This window comes from Ictalurus furcatus, chromosome 7 (genome assembly GCF_023375685.1).
Source record: "Ictalurus furcatus strain D&B chromosome 7, Billie_1.0, whole genome shotgun sequence".
NCBI classification, from domain to species: Eukaryota; Metazoa; Chordata; class Actinopteri; order Siluriformes; family Ictaluridae; genus Ictalurus; species Ictalurus furcatus.
In genome coordinates, this window is record NC_071261.1 from 25,958,135 (window position 1) to 25,970,964 (window position 12,830).

At 38.5% G+C, this 12,830-nt stretch overlaps 1 protein-coding gene across 3 annotated transcripts in view; it reads left to right on the plus strand.

Annotated features, from left to right (window-relative positions):
- svep1 (sushi, von Willebrand factor type A, EGF and pentraxin domain containing 1) overlaps window positions 1-12,830 on the plus strand; it is a 100,440-nt gene that overhangs the window by 79,967 nt on the left and 7,643 nt on the right. The window contains exons 37-44 of one of the 3 annotated variants that reach the window (XM_053629426.1): window positions 43-2,765; window positions 2,880-3,108; window positions 3,265-3,420; window positions 5,379-5,442; window positions 6,205-6,378; window positions 6,459-6,635; window positions 7,432-7,620; window positions 12,182-12,352. In XM_053629426.1, the coding sequence (XP_053485401.1) occupies window positions 43-2,765; window positions 2,880-3,108; window positions 3,265-3,420; window positions 5,379-5,442; window positions 6,205-6,378; window positions 6,459-6,635; window positions 7,432-7,620; window positions 12,182-12,352 (3,883 nt within the window). Of the gene's footprint in view, window positions 1-42; window positions 2,766-2,879; window positions 3,109-3,264; window positions 3,421-5,378; window positions 5,443-6,204; window positions 6,379-6,458; window positions 6,636-7,431; window positions 7,621-8,322; window positions 9,341-12,181; window positions 12,353-12,830 lie in introns of those variants that run through there. The other 2 variants (XM_053629428.1, XM_053629427.1) reach the window with 2 other exon arrangements.

The window sequence follows — 12,830 nt, forward strand, 5'->3', positions numbered from 1 at the left end:
ATAACTGGTTGCTGATTGGTCTATTTTGTTTATCCTTTCCAGGACTCCACAATGAAAGCCAACTATGTGTACAATAGTAAGGTGACATATACTTGCAATTCAGGTTATCGCCTCACAGGGAAGGCTGACCGTATATGCATGGCCAACAAGCTATGGTCCAACATCGATCCCCCCATTTGTAAGCTTTTAACCTGCCCACAACCTCCTGCTATCTTGCATGGGTACTATCGTGGCTCCATATTTCAAGTGGGAAGTAAAGTGGAATATGTCTGTGATGAAGGTTATGAACTCAATGGACATGCAATATGGACATGTTTAAAATATGGGAAGTGGGACAAGATCAAAACTCCCCATTGCTCTCCAGTTCAGTGTGTGGAGCCACCATTAGAGGAGAACCATCTAGTATTACGAAGCTTGGATTCAAACTCGGGAACTGTGGAGCTTTCCTGTGAGGATGGTTATGTACTTCATGGAGCAAAAATTCTTCGATGTACTCCATCACAAGAATGGAATGATTCTTTTCCAGTCTGCAAGCAGGTGTCTTGTGGTCCACCACCAGAGGTTTCCTTTGGTGATCCATCATTAGCATCTACCTATTTTGGCAGTGTAGTTACCTACTCTTGCATGGCTGGTTTTACCCTTCAAAAAGAAGCTTCTGTTAGCTGTCAGGCAGATGGACACTGGAGCACCCCACATCCAGAATGCATTCCTGTGGAGTGCCCGCATCCTGAGGAAATATCAAATGGTATAGTGGATGTGCAGGGACTTATGTATCTTAGCACTGCTCTGTACAGCTGCAAGCCTGGTTATGACTTAGTGGGCAACTCAACTGTGATATGTGGTCAGAGTGGCCTCTGGATTGGAGGAGTACCTGCTTGTCATCCCATTGAATGTCCTCCACCCAAAGAGATCCCCAATGGCTTTGCCAAGTTCTCACAACTTCTGTTTAGCAGGTCTGTTACTTACACCTGTCAGCGAGGATATAGTCTAGTAGGTCCAGAGATTCTTACTTGCCTGGAAAATGGTACATGGGACAAGGAGGTTCCATCCTGCCAACAAATCTACTGCTTGCCTCCCAGCCCAATTGAGAATGGCTTTGTTGAAGGCCGGGATCATAAGTTTGGTGTGACCATCTTCTATAGCTGCTTCCCAGGCTTCTTGCTTGTAGGGCAGAGTCACCTTACCTGTGAGGAACGTGGCTGGTCAAGTTCAGTCCCCACTTGCACTCCAGCAGACTGTGGTCTTCCTCCACACATTGACTTTGGTGATTATTTTAAAATTCAAGATCCCACCACTGAGTTGACTGGTGACAAACCAGTAGACATTCCTTCACCAGCTGACACTAGCTTCCTGCATGGAACCATGGTACAGTATAGCTGCCATGCAGGCTATGAAATGAGTGGTACAGTTGCTTTGGTGTGCCAAGAGGATGGCACATGGAATGGGACAGCTCCTAAGTGTGTACCTGCTAAGTGTGATACACCCCGTGATCCTGAACATGGATCAGCAACTGTAACAGATACTGTACTGGGAAGATTAGTGGAGTACAGCTGTGATGAAGGGTATGAGCTGTATGGGCCAACGGTACAACAGTGTATCTCTGGACATCAGTGGAGTAATGAAGCACCCCAGTGTGTTCCTGTCAACTGTGGTGACCCAGGGGGTATTGCTAATGGTGAAGTGATAGGAAGTTATTTTCACTTCAAAGGAGTGATACAATATGAGTGCCATATTGGATTTGTCCTACAAGGTTTGGAAACTAGGACTTGCCAAATGGATGGTAAATGGGATGGCAAAGCACCATGGTGTAAGGCTGTGTCTTGTGGACGTCCTGTGGTCTCAAGTGATGTGTTAATCAATGGAGATGATTATACATTTGGTAAACGCCTACTCTTTAGTTGCCACAGTGGGTTTATCCTGCACGGGACACACACTAGTGTTTGCCTTGCTAATGGAACTTGGAGTGAAAATGCCCCTAAGTGTCTCCCAGCTAACTGTGGTCGACCCCCTATCATTCAGAATGGCCGTGTCACAGGAACAAATTATGGTTATAATGGCAAAGTGAAATATGAGTGTAATGTGGGTTATACATTGGCAGGAAACCCCACACTCATTTGTGGAGGTGATGGACTGTGGGATGACCCTCCACCACGGTGTGACATAGTCACATGTGACCCACCTGAGGACATTAGTCATGGCTTTCTAAATGGCTCAAGTTTTAATTTTGAGGATGTGGTGGAATATGTTTGTTTCCCTGGTTATGAGACAGTTGGCAGTCCAATTCTGCGTTGTGCAGCAGATGGCACTTGGCTTGGGAAAGTGCCAGAATGTCGGCTCTGTATATGCAACACACCAGTATTGAGGTTTGGTGCCGTGCTTGGCCGGGATCACACCTGTGGGGCCACTGTGTGGTTCCGGTGTAATGAGGGCTATACGATACTTGGGCCCACTGAGTCTGTGTGTGACAAGGGTGGATTATGGAGTCCAGGGGTACCCATCTGTAGCAGAGGCAGTTGTCCTACACCTCCTCCTGCAGTACCCAATGCTGTTGTTATAGGTGGTACAGTTGTACCTGATGGAGTCACTTATGGATGCAGACAAGGATACCGTTTAAATGGCAACCCATATCTCTCTTGTGGAAGGTTGGGTAGGTGGGAAGTGCCTACTCTACAGTGTGATCCTGTGTCTTGTGGAAAGCCCCCTCCTGTTTCAAATGCAGAGATTGTGGAATCTGATTTTACCTATGGCAACAAGGCTCAGTACAGGTAATTTAACTTATGAAAATGTTTAACATTGCACATGTAAAAAGTAATGATAATCTCTTGCTTAATGTTCTATGTGTTTTTAAGTTATGTTTCTAATGATTGTCTTTGTTTAAGGTGTAAAGATGGGTACAAGTTGGTTACACAAACAGACGCAGTTAACTGTCAGAGTGATGGCACTTGGTCCAAACATAGTGTGAGGTGTCAGCCAATTCCATGCAGCCTTCCCACCAACCTAACCCATGTTGTGGTCACAGGTGGCCAGCTCACACCTGTAGGAGGCATTGTTACAATATCCTGCATGCCAGGATTTTATCTTGAGGGGGCAGCACTATCAGAATGTGAGGTATGTATCAGAATATGAGGTATATTTTTGTATTTAACTTTACTTTTCAGTTAAACATTTTGCTCGGCTTCACTCTAAGATGTAAAACAGTTCCAGTGATATCGTTGTAGAATTAATGACAGATATTAGATGCTTATTGATTATTATTTGATCTAGCTTTTTGGCAGATGGTCTCCATCATTCTCCTCAAACTCATGTGTGCCTGTCATCTGTGAAAAGCCCCTCCCCATTCTCCATGGTAATATTAAAGGGGAGAACTACAATTATGGGGACATGATCGTGTATACCTGTTTGCCAGGGTTTGAACTACAGGTAAGATTTATATTTTATATTATGAGAATGTGTTTTTAATATGTTTAGTTCTCTGCAGAATAAATATAGTCGGATCCTCCCGAGATAGGCTGCACAGGTTTCGTTTACGTTCTACTAGATAATTCTATCAATAAACCAAATAAATAAAGCTATCAATAATGGCAGTTCAACACTCTCAGCCCCATGGCAGTGTTTCTTTAAAAAACAGTATATTTCCCATACTGTAAGATACATTAATTTGTATCCTCTACCAGGTGCTGCATATAATATAGCATATGATCATATGAGATAATGGATGTAAATTGACATGCTAGTTTGTACTGACTTATCAGTTTAATTATGCCAACCAATACAGCTCACATGATGGAGCTTAATGATGGCTGGGATATCCCCAGCCCATCCAAGTGTTGCTTAGACCTGTAAGTGGACAGAGATGCATGCTGGTCACCTGGGAACATCTCAACACATAATTCCAAGAGAATGGCTCTTAGAAATTTAAATCCGCTCATTAGCCAGTCATCATGGCAACGAAATCTTTGCGGTGTCTAAAAAGACGTTGTTTGGTTTGCTTGGTGTTCCAGCAACACCAAGAACACCATTGTGCAATAGTCAGTGCATTGTCTAGCCTATTTGTGTCACAGTAGCCTATTAATAGGTCTGTGAATATGTGAAATTACTTCATGGCTGTTTGCAGCCTGTAATTACCCACAGTTAATACCAATACACAACAATGTACTATTTAATTTGGATAGCAAATAGTTAACTGGAGCAATACATGGATACAGACTAATTAACCAGTCCACATAAATAAATAATGTTGTGCTTTAATGCTTCTCATGTCTAAATAGTCTGTATGCAGTTATTATGGAGCTGTGAGTTGCACATTTAGCTGTAATGTTCTGCATATCCACAGGGTGTCATTATTAAATCCTGCTGTTTCTATAATGTTGTGGCTGGCTCTACGCTTTGGTCAAAGCTTCCATAAATAAACACTCCATTTCCAGTTGAATTTGATCATTTTATAATCCAACTTTATAAATCCCAATTTCTGCATTGGGCTTTGAATACATACATTTCAGACCCATTTCTGTGTGTATGCACCTTTTATAAATGAGGTCCTGGTGTCAGAAAATAACAGACATGGCTATAGGAGGCTAATAATACTATATTGTGGTGGTTTTCAGCATTGTCCATTACTTTCTAACATCTGGACAGTAATTTCCAATGTTGCACACTGCCCTGATAAATAAGACATGTCCCCTATGTACAATATAAACTGTAGAGGGTGTTACCTTGCTTACAGTGGATATATAACTGCATTTAAATGAAGAGGCTCAGTATAGAATATATTTACTTACTCATAACAGGATTGAATAGCAAACCCATTATGATTGTATTTAGCTAACTGACTAGTCTCTCAACCCATTTATCACTGGCTACCTTTATGTGATTGTTGTTATGGTTACGTCTCAGAGGGCATGTTCTTTTCATTTTTAATTAAAACATTCAGTGTAGCCTGTAAATAATCCCTTCTTGTGTAATCAGAGTAATTATTGAAACTGCAATAGTGAAGGTAATAATGAAGTCTGAAAACCAGCATAGGCTGAACTGTTATTTATGATGATTGTCATGGTTCTGTTCCCATACGATTACAGAACATTAGAGAGATTGCATTTTTAGCAGGATCAACATTAGACTTGTTAAAAAAAATAAAAATAAAATAAAATAAAATAAAATAAAAAACATTAAATTAGCATATAATAACTTATTTTGAAAGAACGCATTTACAAAGAAATTATTTTCAGGCCTGACAGAGGAAATTATGGCTTACTGTACTTAAGAGCTGCAATAAAATCCTTTTGTAAAATAAAATGCAGGAGTGTGTGTTACAGTTGAGAGTGATTATTCTAAACAAGCTTTTATACAAGTCTTTATTGTGTTTCATCAATTCTTCTTAGGGTCACGAAGTTCAGATCTGTCAGGGAGACAGAACATGGAGTGGCAGTCCACCTGAGTGTGTTGGTGAGCCTGTGATGTGTTTCTTCTTCATAGACTCACAATATCTCTCCATATGTCTGAGTTGATATTGTGTAATGCAGTTCTTTCCAGTGACTGTATATATGGCTGGACTCATAACAGGGATTCAAAAGTGAAGCTAAAAAGTCCTTTTCAGTTGCTACCATATATTAGCTACTTATATTACTTTGATAAAAATGATGGATAATGTCAGCTAGCTAGAAAATCGTAGCTCAGTCAGTCACTCAAAGGTCTAAAATATTTTCCTGACAGTATTAAAGTCAATGTACTTGTGAAAATTTTATGACTACAATTTAGCATTTTATTTATTATTCATATATTTATTTATTTTTATACTTGCCACTTTAAGTTAGTCGATGCACAATCTTAAGTTATAATCTCAGGTAATATCTATTGTGCATGCTCCTGACACAAACGAGTAGTGTCCATCAGCAGTATGGTTGTGCGAGAGGAAGACCCACTGTCTGACCGGCCGTATCGACCGCGCATGCTTTGTCTCTACGGTTTCTACTGTGCAGACTCTGGCTCTAATTTTTGCAAAATGCAGATATTTTCAACACAGTGGGAGTAAATGGTGCCACTCATATATACAGTAGTTGTTTTTTATTCTTATTTGGAGCCAAGAAATATAATGTATTACAGCATCTACCAAAAGTCACTGTAATGGATAACAGTTATGTATTTTAACTCATTGGGTATATAAGATTTACATGGAATAACATTTTTTGCTTTAAACTTTATTTTCAGCGACTTCATGTGGTCCACCACCCATTGTGGAGAATGCTGTTTCTGTGCCAACCGGTGAGTCATACCAGAGTAATGTGACCTATATCTGTAACGCTGGGATGAACCTGATTGGCCCACAGAATCTCACGTGTCAGGCTGATGGAGTATGGAGCTCACCTACACCAACATGTGAGGGTAAGAAATCTGTTTTAATTGCGGTTGCTTTGTGTTTAGCAAATGACTGAACTGCATTGCATTGAATATCTTTGTCTCAGCCCCCAAAGGTTGTGAAAGGCCTGAAGGATTATTAAATGGGAAGGTTCAGGAACAGAGCCTGGTCAGTTGGAAGGCTCTTGAGTTTTCCTGCAATAAGGGCTACACTCTACAGGGGGAGTCCCTTGTTGTCTGCATGGGAAATGGTTCTTGGAGCTCACCTTTCCCTATATGTACACGTAAGGCTACCAGTCACAATCATTCCACATGATACGTCACATCACTTGCACATCACCTGCTCTTAATGAGATCTAAATGGGATAGTTCAGAAGAAAAAATGATACATTAATCAGTAAGTGCTTTAGCCTGGACATGATCAAAGTGCATACAGAGCCTAGGGACAAGTTAGAGTTGCTAAAGTTGGTGGATAGCTTTGTGGTGCAACAAAATTGACAGAAGCCAAATCAATTGTTTGCAAACAGATACCAACTTGTGAGTGATCAGCCACAGTCGGAATGGATTTTCTCCATTTTGCATTTTTGGGGATAAACAGATTTTAAAAAGCTAGCACTTTAAATGTGAAATACATGCAAAAGAGAAGCATATTTCAGTTCAGGAAAGATTATTAAATATGTGTGTATATATATATAGCCTGGTTTTTCCAGGTTGTGATGCATTTGTATTCACTGATGACCATGCAGACTTTATATGATGACCAAATTTATTCTTATGAAATGGATAGTTTTGGTTCTAAAATCTGATTCATGTTTGAAGCCATTGTAAAATCCTTGATATATGCACATCCGGACCACATCATAATAATTGTATTCTGTTTCAATGCACCAAGTTTTAAACCAATAAAATCTTTACACTTAAGCTATTGTTCTGTCCACAATGAGATACAGTCTCATCCAGTTCCTTCTTGTTTATACATCAGTATTTTTTTTCACCATGTGGTTACTTTCCTGCAACTAATGTCATTTACCACATTGAGTCAAATTCAACAGACAATGGATTACTTTCCTTCCTCTTCAGCCCAGTCATGCCCTCCGCCTCCTAGATTGACAGGGAACAATGTCAACACCACCTTATTCCTGGTGGGTCAGACAGTGCCAGTCAACTGTCCTAAAGGTCAGCAGGTCAAAGGGCGTCAGAGCCAAGGAACAGCCATCATAACCTGCAGGAGTGACCAGACCTGGACTCCAATCAGGGCAGTTTGTGCGAGTAAGTAAACATCATCTCTCAGCACTATTACTACCCTACACATACTACACTGTTACTTTGACTCTTTTACCATAATATAAGAACAAATCTGAAAGGCTTATCCCAAAACAATCACAAGTCTCTTTAAAGATAAGTCTAAATACTTTTCAGACTATATCTTTGTTACAATATTGTAATTCTCTTTAAACATTTAGATAAAGCATGGCCATTTTGACATAAACAAAACAAAACAGTTTTATTAAATTCAATTTTATTTCAAATAGTTATCAGGGGATTTTCCCTCATAATTGCACTTCTACAGAAGTCAGGGAGTTTCACAATGATTCACGAAACGTCTTTAAACCCACTTACCCAACAACACCAACCACACACACACACATGCATAAAAACACGTACACATGCCATTCTTTACAGAGGAGGACATCATGTCCCCAATTCACAGTAGTGTTAGGTTCTATGTGTATGTGGATGTCTAAAACAGATGTCTTACAACTGAAACTCTTAGTTTCTGTCTCTCTGAATCACCATGTGCTACCTCACCTTTCATTTTCATTAGCCTTCTTTGCTCTTATTGAGTACTCACACTTGCACAATCTCTACTGATGACAGGCTCATGGCAGCCGTTATATTGATATTTGTGTCACAGCATTACAACACATCATTTGGCCTACACATAAACTAAACCTAATCCTGTTCATGCAGATTAACATCACACGGAACATCATTAAATCCATTTTAAAATCAGTGGAAAGAATGTGGCACAACCATGATTCTGCCTAGAAGAGACCATCCACTAAATGTCAGTGACTGGGTAAAGAGGACATTAGTCAGAGAAGCAACCAAGAAGCCTTACTGGATATAGTGCTGCATACACATTTGAAAATGTTACTTTTTTTATTTGTATTTTATTAACTTGCTGAAGCATTGTTTTTGAAAATGAACGTGAAATGTAAATCTAGTCTAGGGTAATATTTGATGTTTTTATCCTGAATAAATGAAATGCTTCCTCTTATTAATACTGTGTAGTAAAATACTGGAGATTTGCCCTAAAGCAGCACATCTAGGATTAAGACCAGGAGTGTGATGATTTCACTGCTGATAGTACAGTATGAGAAGTCGTTTTACAAGGTTTTATTTATTTATTTATTTATATTTTTTTGGGAACAAAGGAAATGTGGTTATTGCTTTGGGTGTAAAATTTTCCTCTTCCTTTGCATGACCTGTTCAGATAGACTTTCTATTCTTTCAGTCAGTAAAATGCTTTGTGTGCTTTTTTCACAGTTGCTGTGATGTAGTAATATATTTCATCTGCATAGCATGTGCAAATACATGCATGGTGGTGTGAATGTGTGCTGTCATCAAAGTATTTATGCATGCCTGTTTCAGCTCGAAAATTTTATTGCAACCGTTTTTAAAAAAGAAATAGAACACAAACTGGCTGGGCATCTAACTACAGGGTGTCCCACAAGTCTCCATCCTAGGGGTCTATGTTTGTCAGCACCATGTTGGGTGTGCCTTCGTCAGTGGATGTTCGTTGACGTCGATTTCTTGATCGGTCCGCAACACTTCCAGTCTTTTTGTATTTGTTAATAAGTTTGGCAACAGTGTCATGTGTAATGTGCTTGGCAAGACCATTGCAACCTTGTGACAGCTTCCTGACCCAGCCATGAGAATTATTCCAGTATGTTCTTATTTTTGTCAAAGGCATTCTTAAAGGATATCTGAATATATATATATATATATATATATATATATATATATATATATATATATATATATATATATATATATATATATATATATATATATATATATATATATGTATATATATATATATATATATATATATATATATGTATGTATGTATGTATGATAATAATAATATATCAACTAAGTAGGAAAAATTTTGGAAGACATTTTATTAAAAAGTGTTCATTTCCCCTATGTATGGAGATTTTTGGGAGACTCTGTAGATTAGAATATCTAATAAGAATACCTAATGCAAAAAAAATAAACAAGCAACATGTGAATAAATGTAATACATGTTGAATGCGACTGCTGAGGAACAGTTAAAATAATTTCACTAGCAAAATACTAGACATACTATTAATTTTTTTTTTTTTTACAAACAAGTACAAAAAGAAGCAAATTGCCATTTGTAAAGCACATTAGTCACTAAGTACTCATATATTCAAGCACTGCATTATATTCTATTAAATACTGAGCAATTATTGCATTATGGCACCTGATAATGTAAGTACCTGATAGTTTTCCCATATACTCTAAAATCATTATATATATATATATATATATATATATATATATATATATATATATATATATATATATAGCCTATTTCACATGTTTTGTCAACATTAACTGTATAGGTGAAATCTAGTTATATATCATTAAGAAATGTCACAGTGTTGACTTGATCAAACCACAGTTCTTGCTATTGTATTCACTGTAACTCCGCCCCTTTTTACAGCTACACTGCCCTGCGCTAATGATCATGAAAACACCAATGTATGTGGCACACTCACACATGTCACCACCACAATCTTCTGCCATTTTTTTTCTACTTCTGTTATAATCACAAGAATAGGGCCCTCAGTCAAACTGTTGCCACAACAGTCAGAAACCTAACGTTCCTTTTCATGCTTCCTTTTTCAGCCTTCCTTTTTAAGCACTTTTACACATACATTTAGTAACTGGGTTATTCTTTGTAAATGGTGCCATTTGTGGTCCTGTAAAAAAAATAATAAAAAAATAAAATAAAAATAAATAAATAAATAAATTACCATTACCAAACATTACATTATTTTCAAAAATCCTAACAAAGGAATGTGATTTTTTAAAAACGTTTCTCAACTCAGTCATTACAGTTCACGTAAGAGCAACCATAAAATATCAAATTACCTAATATGAATATGCTGAAATGAACAATGAGATCTCCTGGTGTCTCAGGAGATCCTGAAATGAACATTTACAGAATCTTATTCAAGTATTTACTCACTATAAAAAACCCTAATGGCCACCAGGGTGACACACAGTACTTCTGGGACAATGTTGTATGAAGCATGGTGGTGGGAGTTTCACGGTTTGGAGCAGCTTTGCTGCCTCAGAGTCTGAATAGCAAACATTAAGAAAACAATTCCTTTGAAAATGTATTAGGAAATACAAGAGCGTGTCAGAGTATTGGTCAGTCACCTGAAGCTTTATAGTTGAGGCAACCTAAAACATTTTTTCACAACATACCACCAAACACACAGGCTGGTCAAACCAGTAGACCAGCTTTACCAGCAGGATTTCCAACAGGTAAGTATTGGTACAGTACAGTGTTCAGTACAGTACAATTTTGTACAGTTTCTGACTTACCGCTACTAATCATAGACAAGTTACTTTTAACACAAATATAAAGCAAATAGAAAATCTCAACCTTTGTTGATCAATTTAGCCAGTAATAAGGAAGCAGGCTGGCTGGCAAAGATGGTCAACCAGTTTTATAAACTCGGCCTGTGTTTTGGCAGCTGGTAGCCGGTCATACCAAGCTGAATTTGAATGGGTCACATTCCTGAAAATCACAGCAAAACAAAGAGTGAAAAGCTAGAAAGCTAGCTGTCAAAGGTTAGCTTCCTGGCTTAACTAACATTTCCTATGACTTAAACCTTTTGCACTTACCCTGCTTCACTAAAATAATTGAAGCTATGTTTTTAATCAAAACCTAAAATGACAAAATAATAGAGAAAATGGAGAAAACTTTAGCCAGATGAGTTTCTATTTCTTGTTCAGGAAAATCCATTTGGTGCCTAGTTTTAGAGTAAAATGAATGATTCTGTATGTTTTACTGTATTATTGCAGTGACATTATAGCAATTCTCAAAGAGTACCATGCAGTGTGCTGTACTGAACTGTAAAACACATTTTTGGTATTATACCAGTATTATATTTGAACACGGCATTGCAATGGGGAAATTACAAGAAATTACAGTGTGGGGACAGATGACAAACCATGAAATATAGCTAAATGAAAATAAACATTCATGAAAAATAAGTTGGAGACTGAAATAGTTTTTTCAATAGTTTCAATTAAGAATGTGGCAAATATCACCTGGGGAAATGGGGACATTTACCGTGGCAGCAAATGCAAAGGATAAACATTTGTTGATTTGGGTTATATATATATATATATATATATATATGTAGACAGATAGATAGATAGATAGATAGATAGATATATGCACACAACTGAACAAATATAAGATGGATCTGTTCAGGGACAGAAAAGCACCGCTTACAAAGAATGGCCCAATTCTGGTTAGAACAGCAGGGTATCAAATTCATATCACAGAGGACCAAAGTTCTGTGGTTTTCACCACTTCAGCACAATGCAATCCAGTTCACGAAAGCCTTTAAAATTAGCTAATGCACTGAGGCAAGTGAGATTATTAACCTGCAGTGCTGTTGTCTGCTGACACATTTCTACAAACCCAGCAGTCCATGAATCCCTCGTAAGGCCAGCTGTCAGCTACTGACCCTTTTCTGGGAACCGCCCTACACAGGGGTGTCCTGCGGCCCTCCTCTCCACATGGCTAATGGTGTGGTCCGTGGGGCCATGTTCCAGCTCGGTGATGTGGCGGTGTACTCGTGCTTCGCGGGCTACGTCATGGAAGGCACTAGCAGGAGTGTGTGCTTGGAGAATGGCACATGGACTCCACCCCCTTCCTGCAGAGGTAGCACAAGGATTTGCCCATGTCAGCCTGCCCTTAAAGTGCCTTTCCTTCTATAAACACCTCTGATTTTTCTTGAGTTTATACACAACTATAATTTTACACATCAGTGTCCTGAGCTCCTATACGAGGTCGTCCTCAAAGCCTCCAGCAGTAGTGGATGATTTGGCTAAAGGTTCGACCTGCATGCATGCATTCATTCATCACTGCACAACTTTCATTCACACCTCACTTCACCTTCACTTCACCCTGTGCGCTAATTAACTGTATTTTACTCGTTTAACATGCATGTGTGCACAAGCTGTTTCTTTTACTCTTCTCTACACACCCTTATTAGCAAGTAGATTTTCTTGTTTGTGAATTTCTTCTGTATGGCTAGGCAATGAGCATAATATTCAAACCACCGAGGACTTTGCATCTAATTAATCCATTCTGAACATAATATTAAAGTGACTAAGGAACATTATTTTTACACAAAGCT